The 19,169-nt window shown below is 45.1% G+C and overlaps 1 protein-coding gene across 4 annotated transcripts in view; it reads left to right on the top strand.

The window, feature by feature from the left end:
- The window catches only part of PPP2R1B (protein phosphatase 2 scaffold subunit Abeta), a 45,608-nt gene that overhangs the window by 22,040 nt on the left and 4,399 nt on the right, over positions 1–19,169 (top strand). Inside the window, exons 11-16 of one of the 4 annotated variants that reach the window (XM_074400570.1) lie at positions 581–641; positions 5,347–5,501; positions 6,183–6,325; positions 6,689–6,780; positions 11,544–11,669; positions 15,059–15,088. In XM_074400570.1, the coding sequence (XP_074256671.1) occupies positions 581–641; positions 5,347–5,501; positions 6,183–6,325; positions 6,689–6,780; positions 11,544–11,669; positions 15,059–15,088 (607 nt within the window). Of the gene's footprint in view, positions 1–580; positions 642–2,274; positions 2,303–5,346; positions 5,502–6,182; positions 6,326–6,688; positions 10,265–11,543; positions 11,670–15,058; positions 15,089–19,169 lie in introns of those variants that run through there. The other 3 variants (XM_003923723.4, XM_039470370.2, XM_074400569.1) reach the window with 3 other exon arrangements.

The raw sequence follows: 19,169 nt of genomic DNA, 5'->3' as shown, positions 1-19,169 counted from the left end.
GTCAAGAGGAACAGGGCTGGGAGAGCAAGCCATGCCTGAGCCACATTTCCTATAGTCCTGGGTTTGCTTTATTCTCCCTCCAGGGCTTTCTCCTGTTGTTTCAAAAATACTCTAATTGGGGATATCTCTGTCTTGAGGTTAGTTGCTTTATCCTTAAGGATTTGTTATGATAGTAACCAAAAAGGGAAGACAATTGAGAATCAGTAATATTACTGACAGGTCTTTTCCTGGTAATTCATTTTTATGGGTAATCCAGATTTTGCTTGGCAGACCATCCACAGTGCGTTCATCCTATTCTTTTACAGTGTTGTAGCTGGCTTCTGGCCACCCTGTTTTCTTTTACCTAGCAGGGCCTATGCCAGCTCACTTATGCTTTTTTTTGTTTGTTTATGATTTCTATCCAATAAAATAGATTTATGGTTTGTTTATGAATCCTTTGGTGTTTCCTTTCTGTCTCTTTAATGAATTCAGTTTATTTGGAAACAATTTTTTTAGCCTTTAGGTAAACTTGGTGTATAAATAGACCATCTTTATTTCTGAATTTGACAATGTATATTAATGGAATTTTCTGTATCTGTAGGGTGTGGAATTCTTCGATGAAAAGCTGAATTCTTTATGTATGGCTTGGCTTGTGGACCATGGTGAGTAGATAAAAACAAATAATTGAAATCCCGTATATCCATCATGTTCATTTCCTTTTAGAAAGGAATCTCAGTCTGACCAGATATTTTGCCTTAATATTATAGGAATGAAGAAAGGCTTTAAAGTTTAGTCTTCTGAATATAAATTTGATATCTCTACCAATTTTTTTGTATCTTAGATTTTATTTTCTCCATTAAATAATTTATTTGCATTATTTCTTAATCTATTACATTATCTTCAGACCATTTCTTTTATATGTCTACGTACTCCTCCCATATCTGAGGATCCTCTTTTTGACCATCCTGTAATTGGTGTCTTCAGCAGCTGTACAGTAGATTGGACAGAGACTGGAATCAGATAAAAGGCCTAGGTGGGAGAAATGGCCACTTGGCTTTTTTGAGTTGACATAGAAGAGGAGATGCACAATGAGACAGCAGAGGAGTCTTAGGTGTGGGAAACATTAGCTTTGCCATAGGACTAGAGAGGGCCTGGATTTCTGGTTTTGGTGAAAGGAAGGCTTACTGGTTGTGCCCTCATTGCTGCTGCTACAATGCTAGGAGAGGGTGAGCTCGGGCAGGTCAGGTAGGACAGCAGGAATGGGCAGGTGACTTCCTGGTGAGGCTTCAGGTAGAGGTATATGCATGTATTCCCTTGTGTGCCAGGCAGCAGTGGGTGAGAGATGTACTCTCTGTGCCAGGTCCCAGGTCTAGATTTGACAGCTTCAGTGTTGCCTTAGACCTGTTTTGATGAGCGTAAGTGACCCCAGGGGCTCATGCGACATTGCTCTTGAGCTTTGGTTCCTTGTTTTGGGGCATATAAGAGGTATCCTGATTGAGTTTCACAGTATCTTTTATGTACTTTATATATGTATTGAGTGTATCTCTTTGTTCATCTGTGGATGCTTAATGCTTGGAAATTTGAGAGGAATGAGGATATTTGTGTCTGCTTATACATGTAGGTGGTTTTGTTAAAGGCATATTTGCATCATATGGAGGATCACATGGTTAAGAGTGTGAAGAGGAAGGATGTGAAAAAATAGGTGAAAATTGGCCGGGCGCGGTGGCTCAAGCCTGTAATCCCAGCACTTTGGGAGGCCGAGGCGGGTGGATCAGGAGGTCAAGAGATCAAGACCATCCTGGTCAACATGGTGAAACCCGTCTCTACTAAAAATACAAAAAAAAAAAAAAAGAGCTGGGCATGGTGGCGCGTGCCTGTAATCCCAGCTACTCAGGAGGCTGAGGCAGGAGAATTGCCTGAACCCAGGAGGCGGAGGTTGCGGTGAGCCGAGATTGTGCCATTGCACTCCAGCCTGGGTAACAAGAGCGAAACTCCGTCTCAAAAAAAAAAAAAAAAAAAAAAGGTGAAAATCTATAAGGGCTTATATATATGGGTATTTCCAGTGTTTTCAAACTGGATTGTAAAGACTTCTTTCTCTTTTTCTTCTCTAAAGTTATCTTGTTGTGGCCTATTTTTTTTTTTTAAATAAAACTTAAATTTGGCAAATCATAGGAAAGAAATAACATTTTAAAAAAATGTTTATGTTATGTCTGATAAATACTTAATGTTACTGGGGAATGGTGTGTCCTAGCAGATCATTCTATGCTTTTTTTTTTTTTTTTTTTGCACTTTAAGTTCTAGGATACCTGTGCAGAACATGCAGGTAGGTTTGTTACCTAGGTAAATATGTGCCGTGGTGGTTTGCTGCACCTATAAACCTGCCATGTAGGTTTTAAGCCCCGCATGCATTAGCTGTCCTGATACTCTCCCTTCCCTCGTTCCTCACCCCCTGACAGGCCTCAGTGTGTGATGTTCCCCTCCCTGTTCCCATATGTTCTCATTGTTCAACTCCCACTTATGAATGAGAACATACAGTGTTTGGTTTTCTGTGCCTGTGTTAGTTTGCTGAGAATGATAGCTTCAAGCTTCATCCATGTCTTGGCAAAGGACATGAACTCATTCTTTTTTATGGCTGTATAGTATTCCATGCTGTATATGTGCCACATTTTCTTTATCCAGTCTATCATTGATGGGCATTTGGGTTGGTTCCAAGTCATTCTATGCTTTCTTTAAAAATTGGCATTTTAGATTAAGATTGTGTTTTATTTTGAGGAATTTTTAAAGTTCTAATATTCCACAAAGAATTAGATTCCTGATACCCTTTCTCTGTAAGATTGCTTTCTCTGTGCAACTTGATTACCCCTTCCTCTTTTCTGATTTTGTCTTTCAGTTTGGGAGCAGGAGAAACCCTTGTTTATTTCACTGTAGCGGCATGCTGAAGTGGGTTCTCCAGGCGTTCCATGAACCAATGAAATAACAGCTCTGAAATTGTTCTGTACCTAATTAATCACAGGAACTTTTTTGCTTTTGCTTTTCAGATAAGTGTTACATAGTGATCACTGGATCAGTTAGAGTTTTTGAAACTTTTTTCCTAGTTATGAAACTACTAAAAGAACATTGTGAAAATTCCAGAGACATATAAGGAAGAAAGTATCACTCACCTGTATTCCCGTGGTTAAGTAGACAGTTTTAATCAGAGAGAGGAGTGTAGAAGGGGAATTTATCTGTTTATTATAGGAGAAAGGAGAAGGTATTAGTGAGCACAGACATTCAAAGAAACCTTGCAGATCAGCCAGGTTGAGGGGAAATGGGGATAGAGAAAGAGAAAGAAATAGACAAAAGAAAACAGGCAGGACTGTGGAATGGTTTGCATTCTTCTGAAAACAGACTTCAGAGGAGCCAAGAACATAGTAGGCATCTGGCCAAGTAGAGTTCAGTGCAGTTAGTCAAGGCTATGTGTGTGTGTGCCCAGTTTCTGGTTCTGGCGGTGAAATCCATTTCTATGGTAGTGACATTATGATAAAAATCTTAAGAATGTTTAAAAAAAGTAGTAATTTGCTGGGCATGGTGGCTCATGCCTACAATCCCAGCATTTTGGGAGGCTGAGGTGGGCGGATGACTTGAGGTCAGGAGTTCGAGACCAACCAGGCCAACATGGTGAAACCCTGTCTCTACTAAAAATACAAAAATTAGCAGGATGTGTTGATGGGCGCTTGTAATCCCAGCTACTCAGAAGGCTGAGGTAGGAGAATTGCTTGAACCTGGGAGGTGGAGGTTGCAGTGAGCCGAGATCTCGCCACTATACTCCTGCCTGGGCAACAGAGTGAGACTCTGTCTCAAAAAAAAAAATAATTAGAGGAGAAGACACACATTTTCTAGCTAGCTTCACCTTAGAGGGAAGGACAGGGAAGGGTTTGGGCCAAAGATAAAGACTATGGATATGAAAGGAAGGAACCCATATTAACAGTTAAACAGTTGACTTGAATTTACTCCTTAGTGCTTCTGAGTATTACTGACAGGTTGCTTCTCCCATAGGCTGTCAGTTTAAGTGCTGATAATCAGTTGTATGGTTACTTGTCTATGCTGTCTTGCCTGTTCTCTATGTAATTACCCTGAAGGATCTGTGAATAGAAAAAGTTGGCTATTTCTCGATTGGGGCTTGTATAAATTGCCTACAACTGGGACTGTGGCTTGGCTAGCTAATCTTGCCCTTCTTGTCATCCCAGGAAGGTTGGGCCCACCTGGAGAAAGAAGTAGACTAAGGAATCAGTACCTACCAGCCTTGATTTGTTAATCTAAGCCCAAATTTTGAGTCTCACTGGATCTGTAAAGTGAAGTGACACCAGGCTTGTCTTTGTTCAGTGCTGTATATAGCAACTAATTGTGAGAGGATTGTAGCTCTGACCTTTGTTGTTTAGCTTTATGTCTCTGATAATTTATCAGAGGCTATAGAGAATTATTAAATGTTAAGGCAGGCACATTGATTCAAAGACATTTGACATCTTGTCTTAACCTAAGCATTTTAATGGAGGAGAATGCGCGTTAGTCTGATGTTTGTATTTGTTGTTGTATAGATGACCACAGTGGCCTCTACACCATTTCCTTGATGTCTTTCTGACTCAACATTGGTTCTCTGTGATGTTGCTGGAATAATCTTGCTAAAATTCCACATTGGTCATCAGGTCACAAGTTTGGTTTAAAAACCCGTCACTGTTTTTCTAATCAACTCTTGAGTCTTTCAAGATGCTCTGTGGTCTGGGTCCACCCTAATTATCTAACTTTGAAGTCTCACTGGTTTCAGTTTTTTCCCTTTGTATCCTGGATACATGTCTTTGCCCTTTCTAGGAATTCTTCCCTGCTTCTCTCCACTTACATAGATCCTCCCTAATCTTCATTGCCCAGTGCAAGCCTTCTTCCTTTGTTGAAACCTTCCCAGACCTTCCTTATTCTCTCTTCTCTGCACTGTTAGAACCCTCACAGCCTTCACTACACATTGCCATACTTCATTCTAATTACTCTTACACCATGTGACTTCATGGAGTATGTTAGCTTTCATTTCCCTGATAAGAGCATATGACCTGTGAGGGAAAGTATCTTCTGTATTCTTTTTGTAGCACATAGTAGGCACTTGTATTTGTTAAATAATTGATGATGCACATAGGTCTTTGCCTCCCTTTACCCTCGGATATGCACATTTGGAAACTGAGTTGGAGCTCAGTATGCTTATCATTGCAGCATGATTACATGTGGAGTCTGATTGCAGAGAGGTTTTGCTTTTGGTCCACGTTTGATGTTCATGTAAGTAAACTAGGTTATGCTTAAAAAACAATAAGCAACATGAGAATGTGTTTTTGACCTCTTCTTCAGTATATGCCATCCGAGAAGCTGCTACGAACAACCTCATGAAACTAGTTCAGAAGTTTGGTACAGAATGGGCCCAAAATACCATCGTTCCCAAAGTGTTAATAATGGCAAATGATCCTAATTACTTGCATAGAATGACCACTTTATTCTGCATTAACGTAAGTATAACATAACTGTTATTGCTAAGCTTAGGCATTAAAGCAAAATCATTCATGACTGTTTCTGAATTCTGAATATACTGTCTTCTATTTGGAATATATGTCTTGTTTTGATTAATTGGAATAGGAGATGAGAGAAAATGTCAATTTTAAAATTCATATTAAAATCTACAGTATTGGCTGGGCACAGTGGCTCATGCCTGTAATTCCAGCACTTTGGGAGGCTGAGGCAGGTGGATCACCTGAGGTCAGGAGTTTGAGACAAGCCTCGTCAACATGGCGAAACCCCGTCTCTACTCCAAAGTACAAAAATTAGCCAGGCATGGTGGTGTGCGCCTGTGGTCCTAGGTATTGGGGAGGCTGAGGCAGGAGAATCCCTTGAACCTGGTGGGGGTAGGGAGTGGAGGTTATAGTGAGCCAAGATTACACCCATTACACTCCAGCTTGGTGACAGAGTGAACTCTGTCTAAAAAAAAAAAAAACTACAGTATTTTAAAAGTGCAACTTAGTTGTGAATTCTGGTCTAATTCTCTGATCATTTGATTCCTGTGTCCCTCACTGAGCTGCTCAAACTAGAAATATTTTTCTATTGGTCAATTATTTTCTTATTAATTTATCTCATTAGATATTGCAATTTTTTTTTAAAGTGTTTTAAATGTGCCATCTTATTTATATTGCTAGGCACTCTCTGAGGCCTGTGGTCAGGAAATAACCACTAAGCAAATGCTGCCCATTGTATTAAAAATGGCAGGAGACCAAGTAGCAAATGTTCGCTTCAATGTGGCCAAATCTCTACAAAAAATTGGACCAATTCTAGATACCAGGTAAGATTTTAGTGTTTAGTCTTGTTTTTAAAGTGTATTTTAAGTTTTACAATATAGTGGGGGGGTAGTTAGCTAAAATTAAGTTCAGTGATTTTCACTTTACCTAAGATCTGGGTTTACTTAAAGAAAATAATTTAGCAACCATTCTTGAGGATGTCCACTATGACTTTTATATTTAAGCTCTATATATGTGTAGATCATTGTTTGAAGCTACTTTTGCTGAGAATTTCTTTAGACATTGTGTATTTGTCAAGTTAAAAAAATTTTTTTTAACTTTTAACAATTGCCATAAAGCATATACACCAAAAAGGATTTCTCTGGCGCATTAGACCATCTTTCACAGATAATATTTTTGAATGTCAGTGCTTTACAGGGAGAAGTTAAGCCAGTACTACAGAAATTAGGTCAAGATGAAGACATGGATGTCAAATACTTCGCACAGGAAGCTATAAGTGGTATGTATTTCCTCCTTCTGCCTTGCAGCGTATGGTTTGGTTAACTGGGATTTATCTCTATTATGTGAGAGGTGTTAAGGGGGTAGGATGATAAGTGTTATGGGAAGCAGGGAGGGTGGTGAGTTCCCAGAATGCTGGTGTCTCTCTGATTAGAACCCTCTTGGCCCACCATTTTCTCATCAGTGAGCGGGCTGTTTTTCTTAGTTACATGTCTAGGACTCGGTAGGAAATATGATTCTCACTGCTAAGAACAGTTTTTCATTTGTAATTTAACCAGTTTTTAAAGTTGAACTTCTGATTAGCCTGGCTGAGTAAAGACAGTGACCACAATGAGAAGTTGTTAGTCTGATGTGTTGGATCATTATTGTGCTTAATATTCACGTAGATCATTCATAAACTTTCTGTACCACTAACCTGATTTTGTTTGGAATTTTCCAGTTCTTGCGTTGGCATAATGAGGAGCAGGAGGGAAAAAGCCTTTACTAAATTCTTATCACAGATTTCTAGTCAATGTGTTCTTAACTGGGTGGAGAAACATGGAAAACCTTCAAGATCTTATCCAAGCAAATGGCAACAACTTAGAAGAAATCAAATTTTAGTGACTTAATTCTTTCTAAAGATGAAACGGGATTTTTTATTCATCTTCCTTGTTAACTATTTAAGCCATTCTGATGGACCAATTCCTGACACTTGATACTTGATTGTCTCCTAATGCTTTATCCATTGCCACCTGGGCTCCCACACCCTCACTGCAATCAGGCCCCAGCCACATAATGTTCCAGACAAAGCCTGGAGAGGTGTGGACCCAGATGTGGAGTAGAGTGATTCTCTTGATGTTTACATATATCTCTGTGTCTCTCCATCATTCCAAAGTTAAATGTACATGTTTAGAATAACTTATTTTATAAACTCTTCAGGAGACATGTCGAGATTTGACCACAGGGAAAGCCACATTTTCCGGATTATGATGGTCTGCATCAGTCTCACATGAAAAGGGAATGTGAGGTTGGGTGTGGTGGCTCACACCTGTAATCCCACCCAACACTTTGGTTGAGGTGGGCGGATCAGGAGGTCAGGAGTTCAAGACTAGTGTGGCCAACATGGTGAAACCCTGTCTCTACTAAAAATACAAAATTAGCCAGGTCCAATGGTGGGCACTGTAATCCCAGCTACTTGAGAGGCTGAGGCAGGAGAATTGCTTGAACCTGGAAGCAGAGGTTGCAATGAACCGAGATTGTGCCACTGTACTCCAGCCTGGGCAACAGAGCAAGACTCCATCTCAAAAGAAAAAAAAAAAAGGTGGTGGCGGGGAATGTGGAAGCTCAAGGTTAGTGTAGTGGTTGTTTTAATTTTTATTTGCTTGATTTTGTCTGTAGTCATGTCATTCAGAAACCTGAAGTGTGGATGCATCTTGCTGCTAATGTGTGGTGTTGACACCTGACTGAATTTGAATACCTTACCACTGTGCCTACGTTTAAAAATACTTCTCTCTCTTTCCTAAAAAGCTTTACTTGTAGTCTCTTCTAATAAGCAGTATTTCTGTTTCATTGTAAGATTGCAGTTCTGTGTTTTGAATGACTAAGAACCATACGCATAATACTATGCAGGTTTCCTACTCTGCCTTGCCTTGCTTCTAGCAGTATTAACACCTGGTCCTTGCTGCATTGTACGGTAGCTTTTCAAACTGCAGTTTTATTGCTAACTTTTTAGTATGGGTGGTGCTGGAGTCTTACTTGAAGTGTTTGCTTTTCTACTTTTACAGTGAAACCTCATTAATTCTGAAATGTAAAATAATGAGTTAAGCCAAAGAATTTACTGAAACAAATTAATAATAAGGAAGCCTATTTGAACTACTTAAGCAGTTTTAAAGCCCTTTTTAAAAAGCACCCATTTGGGATTATTTGAGGTCAGGAGTTCAAGACCAGCTTGACCAACATTGTAAAACCCCCTCTCTACTAAAAATACAAAAAAGTTAGCTGGGCATGATGGCGTACACCTGTAGTCCCAGCTACTCAGGAGGCTGGGGCAGGAGAATCACTTGAACCTGGTGGGCAGAGGTTGTAGTCTGCCAAGATTGCGCTACTGCACTCCAGCCTGGGTGACAGAGCGAGACTTCGTCTCAAAAAAAAAAAAAAATTTTTTTTTCACATAAACTCACCTTGTCTCATGAATTTTGGTTAATGAGGTTTTACTATAGTTTATTTTTCTCTCAATGCATCTTGCTATGCAGTTTGCTTGTTACCCTTTTGGTTTTTGAATTGTTGATTTTGTTCACAGCCTCTTTGAAATCTAGCAAGTCCTGTTCTGTTTAGTGAAGGCTCAAAGATGACTCTAAGACTTTGTACATTTGTTACATAAAACCAAGTTTTACTGAATACTTTCAAATTTGTCCTACCTTAGAAAAACAGAACAGAAATTGTAAATCAAAGGTTATCTGTCTGCATTTTAAACTGCCAAATTACCTTACAGTAAGTTTCCATTTTATGACTTTGGACTAAGAAAAGTATTTTCCTAAGCAAAACCTTTTTCTGTATTCTCATTTTAATATGTTAAGCTATTATGCTATAAACATTTTACTTTTAGTTTCATGGTTCTTTATTTTTTATTATCTGCAAGTTATGTGCCTCTGTTGGATTTCATATTTGAGAGACATTTGCATTGGAACCATTGCTTTACTCTGGTTGGAAATGCCATTGGTTTGGGGACAGACTTTTAAAATGCCCTTTCGTCTCCCCCTGGGGAGCCCTAAGCATTGACCTCTCCATCCTAAAACTGTTTGACAGAGGGAGAGTGGACCCTGGCTTTCTTAAGCATGGGTCAGGGGGTTTGTCTTTTGGGGTGACCCCGCAGGGGCTTTATTGTTTCTTTCTGACTTAAGAAATAGAGAGAGAATTTGTTTTGGTGCTCTTCAGAGGAATTGTTCCTTGGCTTGTAACTTGGCCATGTTCTCCGTGAATTAGTTCTCCTGTTTTTTTTTTTTTTTTTTTTTTTTTTAAACTACCTTAAACTTAAGGGAAAAGTTTCCTATCTTGATTTCACTGGAATATAGGCTTTTGGAGCTCTGTAAGGCTGGGATTTTTGTCTGTTTTATCTTCTATTGTATCGCCAGTGCTTGGAACAGTGTCTGGTACACATAATAGGTGCTCAATAAAAATGTGTTCAATGGATGAGTTTCTAAAATATCCTGATGTGTTGTGTGCATAGATCAAATCGTCAAAAGAACCAGACTGTGTCTTATTCTCCCATTGACACAAAGGTTTTCTTGTCTCAGGAAACAAGCTTTATGTGGCCCTTCTGCTGGCTTTGGCTACAGTTGTGTGTGGATTTGTTTGATTGCCTCAAACATGTATTATTGTTGTTTTTCATCCTAGGCAGCTTACATTAGTTGTTTGTTTGATTAGAAAATATGAAGCAGACACACACATACACACGCACAAACATACAACCTATGCCAATAAAAATGTCTCAGCAACAATGGAATTCATCTTGGTGTTTGTCTCTACAATTTATGTGGGGTTTACCCTTCAGGTTTAAGAGAACAGGTCTTGCTTCTCTGTCTGTGCTACCAAGAAGATGTGAACCTGAGGATGCGTCTTGTTTCATAAGAAGGAAAACAGGTGAATATGTGATTTCTAATGAGGCCTTGTTGAAATAACGGGCTGCCCTCAGCTCACAGAAATCCCACAGTGCGGCCACTGTGATGCAGAGCCCCAGGGGGTCTTTGCCAGACAACTTGTCCTGACTCAACAGAGAAGGCAGCTTGACCTTTGAGCTGGTTTGTGCAAGCATTCAGGTTGCTTGCATAGACTTCCAGGGAAGCAAGCCTGTCCTTCCTACCCTGTGGTTAAGCTGTGTTGGTGTTTTCTTGGTGCACTTTTGTTCCTTTGTCAACCCTTGTGCTGTCACTAAGTTGAAAAGCTGGGGCTCGCCCTTAGATGTCACACTGGCTCTGTTCCTGTGGTGACAGCAGGGCAGGGTGGCCAAACAGGTCCGGTGCTTATTCTGTCTTCTTGCCTTTTTCTTAAATTCCTCTGACTTTAAAAAATGGTGAAACTCTTATCGTAAAGCTTCCTATTTTTCTCCACTGCTTGGATATGAAACTGTAGAGGGAAAGGCCCTGTGGCCCAGTGTTCTCCTGCTTTACCAGCTGAGGTGACTGCCCCAGGCTGATGTGACGTAATTGTTTCCCTTTGATTCTCCAGTATTCCTGTTTCCATGCAGTTCCTTACTCCCCTCTTTCCTCTTCCCTCACATGTCTCCCTCCAGTCCTCTGTACCTAGAATAGTCTCACTGTCCCCCGTTTGCCTCCACGAGCTTGCCGTTTCCAGGAAATTACATAACGTTCAGTTGGGATGGAAGGCTGGAGGATGAAGAGAGTTTAATTACTCATTGCGTTGAAAAGCCAAGTCATTTCTGTCTCCAGAGTTGTTCTCTTAAACTGATAGTATGAGCTCTGAAAGGAGCCAGGTCTTTACTGTGGTTGGGGCTCCAGAGGCCATCAGTGACCAAGATATGGGGAACACCCACGTAGGCACCAAAAGGCCCGATGGGGCGGTGCTTTCCAGGGCCCCGAGGGAAAGACACCTCAGCAAGGCCCTGGGTTGCTCCGGCTTTCTCTGCCCAGGGCCCCATATCTTTGTAGGTTACTGCTGGACTTCCTGTCTCTGTGCTGGCACAACTGAGGGCATCCTGGCTGGGAAGCACAGGTGGGCTTGGGATATGCTCTGGTCAGAGAGTTACAGCACCACTGTCTGTGTCTCTAGTAGTGGCACAAAGGCTGAGGAAGCTAGATTTTCCTGTGAAGGGCAGTGAAGAGCCCAGTGTCCCTTGGGTTGACAAGAACCACTTTCCAAGACCCAGAGTGCCTGGAGAGGACACAGGGAAGGTAAGTGCCCTGGAAGCATGGGGCTGAGTCCTGCCCTTGGGGCTGTGTGCAGCCAGGGTGGCCTGGTGTGCAGGGAGCTGCCGCAAGGTAGGCAGAGAATTAGCACCTCTCACTTTGTCTCCAGGGGAAGAGTCCAGTTTTAAGGGCCAGAGTAGATTTTTAAAGCTTGTTGCTGGTTTACTTCCTTTATTCTGGGTATGCCTTCTGTGGGGCGGGTCAGCGGCCAGAGCTGTCACTTGTGGCCTGAGGCCCATCTCCCATTGCCTCCCAGTCGGACAGCAAGGCCCATGCAGAGAACACTGGTAGTTTGGTGAAGAGTTGCTTGTATAAAGGGGCTGTTCCCATTTTCCTCATAGAATATAGGAAGTGATTTGCCACAACTCCTCTCAGTTATTTTCATTCAAGATAAAAATAGTTGCAAGTTTCTCTGTAACAGCTCAGACGTTCTACAAGCCCCATTGGATGCCACTCTGCGTGGGAATGGTGTGCAAAAGTCCCAGTTTGGCAGTCGATGCCAGCCACTGCCCCAGGGCCATTCATGAGGAAAGTGATTTGTAACTTGCAGATACATTCAGCAAAGGAGTGCAGCGGGCCTGGCTGCCTTGTGCTGATGTCAGACTGCGTGTAGTTCATGGGGAAAAATCTGACATTCCCACACCCACTCTAGTGGGTTCGCTATTAAGTGGAAATTCTATTAAGCAACATCAAAAAGGCTGCCTTTTAAGTCACATGGCTTTTCATTTTATGTGAACCAAAGCCATGAAAACATTTTTTTTCTGTTCAGGTCCAGAATCGCAGCTACTCATCTTAGAATGTTCTTGCCTTCCTGAGGGGCTGCATACTTGTCTGGCAGCTCCAGCCGTTTCTGCAGTGGCTGCATGGTGGGAGGAAGTGCTGGGTGACCACTGTCCTGACAGATGCCTGGGGCGGCCAGCCCTTGGAGTCCATGTCCCCTTCACAGAACTGGGCCTCAGGGAGGAGAGGCTGGCTGAAGGAGTGGGAACGAGAGTACACATTTTTTAGGTCTAAACCACAGACTTCTTTGGGAAGAAAGGGGTTACGTCTCTACAAATTCGGAACTAACTGTTCATGCTGTTGGTGCATGGTATGACCCGATGGAGCGTGGATCATTGAGGTGGCTCTCCTATGGCTGACGTGGTCAGCTGTGATGGCCCAGGCTACGCCTCCTAGCTGAGGAGTTACTGAGAATGAGCTGCTGTTAACTTGAGCCTTGGTAACTGTAGCACCTTGTCAGACACTTCACATCTCATGTAATCCTCACTCACCCCCGGTGGTAGGCACTGTCATTATTTTTTGGTCTGTCCTGAAGCTCCCCCAGCCTGTCATGTCTATTTGGGAATCTGTTTTCCAGGAAAGGAGGCCGGGTAGTGCTAGGCCTCTGAGGCTTCAGTTCATTTAACTCACAAAAATCCCCCGCCCCATGACTCAGGGAGCCTTCCATGCATTTGTTTCACTTAAGGAAAATGACCCCAGGGTGAGATGGAAAGGGAATTGGCTGTTGCCAGGCAGAGCCCTGTGTGTCAGGGGCCAGGAGCCAAGTGAGTGATCCAGGAAGTCATCCAATTGCAACCAGAAATTATTCTTAACTCCTCACTGTCTAGGGTGCATAGTTGACTTGCCAGTCTGTCCAAAGGGTGTGAGAGTGAGTGCCTTATGTCAGTTCTCAGCCAGCCTCAGGGCCCTCAGGGAGCCACTGGACATCCCAGGCGCTGGGCCTGCTGCTTGAAGAGAAAATGGAAGGGGTGAGAGCCAGTCCCTCTTCGTGAGGGGTACCTCCTTGGTGCCCTTGAAGTCTGTAGAGGTACCTGTGTGTTGGATGTTATGTGTGTCCCCCCAGGCAGTACCTGCCAGGGAGCAGTGTGGGTCAACTCCCATGCCCTACTGCCCCAGGTCAGCACAGCGGCTTGCTCTTGGACGGTCGAACGGTCAGTCGATGGAGCTGCTGGGAGGCCTTGTCAGGCGAGGGTTAACAGGGGATTTGTTTATTGAATCACGAAGTAGCTGTCACATGATTTTAATCAAAACACCATTTCCCTGACAACAGTGATGTCAGTCTTGTTATTGCAGGAAGGAGCAGCTGTGAGGGACATTCAGTCTCTATGCTGAGCCCAGGTTTGGAGACTGAAGTCAAGTAAAGCATCCATAAATAATGGCTGCAGACACGGCCTGGCTGCGTCCAACCTCCACCTTTTCCTTTTCTCTGTGCGGACAGTCTGTCCTGTATACATACTGACTCACTGAGACCACCACCTTCCTCCCTTGCCCCTTCTACTCTGGTTTCTGTTTTTTCCTGCCTGCCTTATTTTCTGCAGAGTGTCCCTTGAGCCCCGAGGGTCTCTGAGTTGTGCCTGTTGATGTGTGTCTCTTCTGTGGATTTAAACTGCTGGTGAACCAGGCCGTTCTGGGCCTGAGGCTGGGGTCATTCTGCAGCTCAGGAACCTTGCTTGTCCTAGAGCCAGCCTCTAGCATTGGGGGAGGGCTACGTGTCCCTGTCACTCCAAGAGATTAGGCTGGCAGGGCCTACTTGCTGTCCTGGGGATCTCAAGGGCAGCTCTGAGGAGCTCCGCTGGGAGGTTCCTGAAGGGGAGGAGCTTCTTAAGGGCCCAACCTCTCGGCCAGAGCATTAGTTCCCTTGAACCCAGAAAGACTACAGGAGGTGTGAGTCCAGTCGAACTGAGGACTGATGACAAAAATCAAAGCCCAGGGATGCTCGATCCCATTCCTGGTGGTCTCCAGCTAAGGGAATTGGACCACGAAGTCCATCAGGAAGTCAGACATAGGCTGGTGACTGGACCCGCTGTAGCAGGGTCCTTCAGCTCTGACCTGCTCTTGGCACCTTCTTCCCTGTGGCGCTTGAAGACTGAGCTGTTTGCACAAAAGGACTCCCCCAGGCCTTCCAACTCCTTTCCACCCAGGAGCTTGACCTAAAAGTTGGGGATAAAAAAGTCTTCCTACTGTGACATACATTCTCAGGCATGTTCTTATGTTTGTGGTACCTGTGGCTGATGCTGCCTATAACTCATTTCCGGAAATTCAGAACTCCTGGGGCAGAGTTCCTGGTTCTTAGCCTGGAGCACATGCTCAGAACAGCACAACCACCTTTATGTCTGTGAAGACAGAGCTCATAGGCAAGAAGCAGCCGTTTTCTGTATCTGGTGATGCGGCAGTCAAGCGTTAAAGCAAGACAGGCCAAGTGGGACTCTGTGACAGCTCTCCAGGGGGTGGGGGTCTTCCAGGCAGTGCCATGCCAGGCTGCATTTATTTGCCCCTTGAATTAAACCCAGGGTGAGGCCAGCCAGCCTGTGCTCCAAGTTACCGCTGGAGATACCAGCCTTTACAATGATTGAGCAGGGTTAGTGGCAGGGCTGAGAGGGCGCCAGGGGCTGAGGCCTCTTGCCAGAAGTTCTGTGCTGCCTCCCGGACTGTCCCTGGCTGGAGGGTGGCCAGGTGGCAGCTCCTGGGCTGGATGGGAGCTGGGTCCTCCTCTCCCAGGCTTGCTCCGTGCCCAGCCCTCTGCCTGGCCCTCTCATCCCTGGTTCCCTCCCACTGCCTGCTTGCCCTTCGGCTCTCACTTTGCTGGCACAGGGGTGCTGGTAAGCATTCTGGCTGTGTAGTGACTGGAAGGCAGTTCTGGTGGGTCCCAGATGGAAGAGACAGGCAAGACTGTGGACTCCGGGCGCTGTGTGTGGCATGCTTGGAGGAGAGGCCTTGGTGGCTTTTCCTCCATTCCATTGTGTCCCACCCCCAACTATGTGGGTGACCCTTGGGTGACAATGAATGGACTCCTCAGGGTCCAAGTTGTCAGTCAGCCTACTTTGGGCATCTCACTTTTGGGGAATGAGGAGGGAGCTGGAGCCAGAGCTCTCCCAGCCAACCTGAGAGTGACTCAGTTCTGCTTTTGAGAGGCTCAATCCCTATTGCCTTTCTGCTTGTCCAGCTTTTGGGGGCTCAGCTCCAGGGGAAGTCTGCTTCCCATGCTGCGCTCCCTCCCTTCTCTCTCCTCCCTCCCAGACCCTGTGCTGGCTCGGTGGCCCAGCTCATGCTTTCCTTGGGCTTGGACTCTCTCTTTGCCAATTTCAGAGCAGCTCTGAGTCAGTCTGCCCTAGGAAATCCCCCCAGAAACACATACAAAGGGAGGCAGCAGCAGGAAGTCTTGCTGGAAAGACCAGTGGCAGAGGTGCCCGGCAAGCTGCCTGTCCTGCCTGACCTTGGATTCGGCCTGAGTTATTTGTGGGCACAGCTTCATACCTGGGGGGAAGCAGGTGTGCCAATGATGCCTATCTGAGGGAGGGCCCAGGCCCTTCGCTTCAGTCAGGACCCACATCTGCCTCCTAAGGGACGTTGTCCAGGATGATTCCTGTGCAATAACCCATTGCTTAAGGGCTGCTGCTCAGCTTTTGAAGTCACTGGTGGGGCTGAAATGAGAACAGCAGAGCCATGCTCTCAGCCCGCAGAGCAGAGCAGCCACGTTCTGTGCAGGTGACATTTCTTTTGTAGCCACATAGCATCCAGGAATCCAGGATTTAGTGCATAAAGACCAGAACTTCCTCCCATGGTGCCAACAGGCTGCAGGCAGGGCAGGAGGCTCCTTGTCATCTGGATCCACCCAGGGACAGATTAAACCCCTTCAGCAAGGAGGGTCCCTGTGAGCTTTTTTTTTTTTTTTTGAGACTATGGCCCAGGCTGGAGTGCAATGGCATCATCTCTGCTCACTGCAACCTCTGCCTTCCTTCAAGTGATTCCTCCCAAGTAGATGGGATTACAGATACCTGCCACCATGCCCGGCTAATTTTTTATTTTTTAGTTGAGATGAGGTTTCACCATATTGGCCAGGCTGGTCTTAAACTTTTGACCTCAGGTGATCCGCCTGCCTCTGCCTCCCAGAGGTTCCTAACTTTGGTCCATGGCAGGGAGTGGGGGCTTCATGGGGCCCAGGAACCAACCTCTGTCCTGAAATTCTATGTCCCAAGTTCTGGGTCTATGTACATACTCTTTGGGAAGAGTTCATAGCTTGCTTTTCTCAGTGTGCCAAGGGGCTCTGCAAACCCTTGATTTAAGATCTAGTGGGGCAGAAAGCAGCTCCTCGTCAAGAACAGAACCTCAGGCCCTGTTCCAACCTGTCCTGCATCGTGATGAAGGATTTGGGAAGTGCAGGCTCTGCCGGACGGTTCCTTCCACAGGGTAGAGGCCTCCCTGCGGCTCTCCTTCCCCACCTTGGTGGAGCCTTCGACTCACAAAGGCCGCAGAACTGAAGGGTGTCCTGGGGAGTGCGGGTTTGGGGCCTGGCTGGCCGCTGGTCTGTTATTTTGCCTGCGTCCTGGGGCACTGGAGTTGTTTTTGGCAACACAGAATGAGAATGGAGAAATTTGGTGGGAAAGGAAAAAGTCTGCAAAACATCGTTATGGAAATTTAGTGCTTTCCTTAAGAAATGAAACTCAGCAATACTGAAATTTTGGGTAGCCGAGGGGTAACCGCCAGTTTAAGGCAGGACTGAGCGACTGTCAGTGGAGCCTGGCAGTAGTGGAAGTCAGTGAGGCTCCATTCCTGCCAGCCTCTGGCAGTGTGGGCCCTGCCGACTGCACCCTCCCACCGCCACCCCACAGGGTGGGCACTGTCTTAGTTCTATGGCATGGGCTCAGTTGAAATGGTGTTAGCGAAACCAAATTTCAGTCAAGACCCTGCTGCCAGCAAGCTGGATGTAACAGTGGCCTTTCACGCTGGGCCTGGCACTGAAACAGGTCCAGGACGCAGGAGAGCAGCATGGCTTATGGTGTCTCCCGCACCCTGAGGGCACGGAGCTGGGCCTCAAAAAGGGTGCTTGTGCCTGTGAGGGAGTGCATTGTGTGTGTGCGCGCGCGTGCGCTTGTGCGTGTGGTGTCGAGGCCTTTGGCAGACCTCAGAGAAGATGTGACATCCTGACTAAGTAGCAGAGTCTTTTGCCTGGCAGCTCGCAGTACCCCCCTCCCAGTTCCATCCCCTGCTCTGCAGCTGCCTGTCCTTGGAGAGCCCCACGAGAGAGCCCTGTGCATCTGCCGCCCTTCCTCCTACTGCAGCACGAGGCCCTTGCCCAGACTACCTGGGCCAATGGGCTTTGCCTTGGGACTCTGAGAATCAAGGAGCAGTAATTAAGCAGTGCCCAGCGGGGCCCTGTCCTTGTGCAGGCTGCGGTTAGCAGTGCTTCCGTCAGCGATCTGCAGCGGCTAACGTGTACTCAGGCGATTCGGAGCAAGGTATTATTTACCCTGCTGACGTCAATGAGAACATATTATCCACTGTCCTTTTCTGCAGCCTGAAATGAGCACCAGAGCTCAGAGAACACAGCCCCTTTCCATACTCTAAAAATTCCACCCAAGGCCCGATGAGGCGGAAGCCCTATCTTGTTAGCCTGACATTCACATCACCCAGGCTCTTAGAAAACAAGTTGTTTTTATTTTAATTCAAGAGGGTTGGAAACATAAAAACAGTACATTTTCCTTGCAGAATACCCCATTTAAATTACCATTTGGTACAAAGATTATTTATTACACTGCATTTTAGGTAATTTTCTAACATTGAACAGGTTACACTTTTGATTTGTTGTCACATTGGAGCTATTATGATTTGCACTCAAAATACCAAAGCTATTGAACTCACCAATTTTTTTCTTAGTAATTAAAAAAAAAAGCACACAAAAAATAACTACAATTAGATTAACTTTATCAAAAGTAACTCTTTAAGACCAAACATCCTCCCTTCAGATAAACGCAAATAATCTTGCCCTTTCTACAAAGTGCAAATATCTCTGTATCCCTTTTATTTCTCAAACTGCAGTCCCCTTTCTCTCTGCTTCTTTCCCCTTCAGAGATTTTGGAGAAGGCAGGTTTCTTTTACCACCCGTGGTGGAGAGGTCTCACCACTTGAATTTCCTTGACTGAGCAAATCTTCAGCAGACAGGCACCAGAGAGCCAGCAGCAGCCCAGTTATCTGCACAGGGGAATGCGACATTATTCCGTCTGGGGTCATATGTTTCCAGGATGTTGTTTTGAACTTCTATTTTTAAAGCTTACCCTACTCACTCCCTTTGCCTCTGAAAGGACAGTATTAAGTCAAAGTCTGTTATTACTTTTTTAATCCTAAAAGTATCTAATAAGCACTTCTGTTTGATGGGGCTTGACTGTAAGGAAATGTTTCACCCCTCCTTGAGACAAAGGCGGAGTTCATGACTGTTCCTGGGGTGGAATCTGCTGGCCGGCAGTGGTGGCCCGATGCCATGCAATGGGGCTCCTTGGCAATCGAGGAGGGGCGTGTTCTGTAGCAAACTGCTATATTGTAACGGAAAAAGTAGACATCTTTGAGGTGAGTCTAAACTTCTGCAGTTAACTGGATGCTCACGGGCAGGTGGTTCTGTGGGGTCTTTGTCTCTCTCAGCCTGGTTCAGTGCATGGCCACCTGGACAGCTGCACTGTCACCTGAAGGCGGCCTCTCCCCCAAAGCCAAGTGGCTG

The sequence above is a fragment of the Saimiri boliviensis genome, chromosome 6 (assembly GCF_048565385.1).
Source record: "Saimiri boliviensis isolate mSaiBol1 chromosome 6, mSaiBol1.pri, whole genome shotgun sequence".
Taxonomy (NCBI): Eukaryota; Metazoa; Chordata; class Mammalia; order Primates; family Cebidae; genus Saimiri; species Saimiri boliviensis.
The sequence above is the reverse complement of the archived record's forward strand: the minus strand, read 5'-3'. Positions and strand labels throughout refer to the sequence as shown.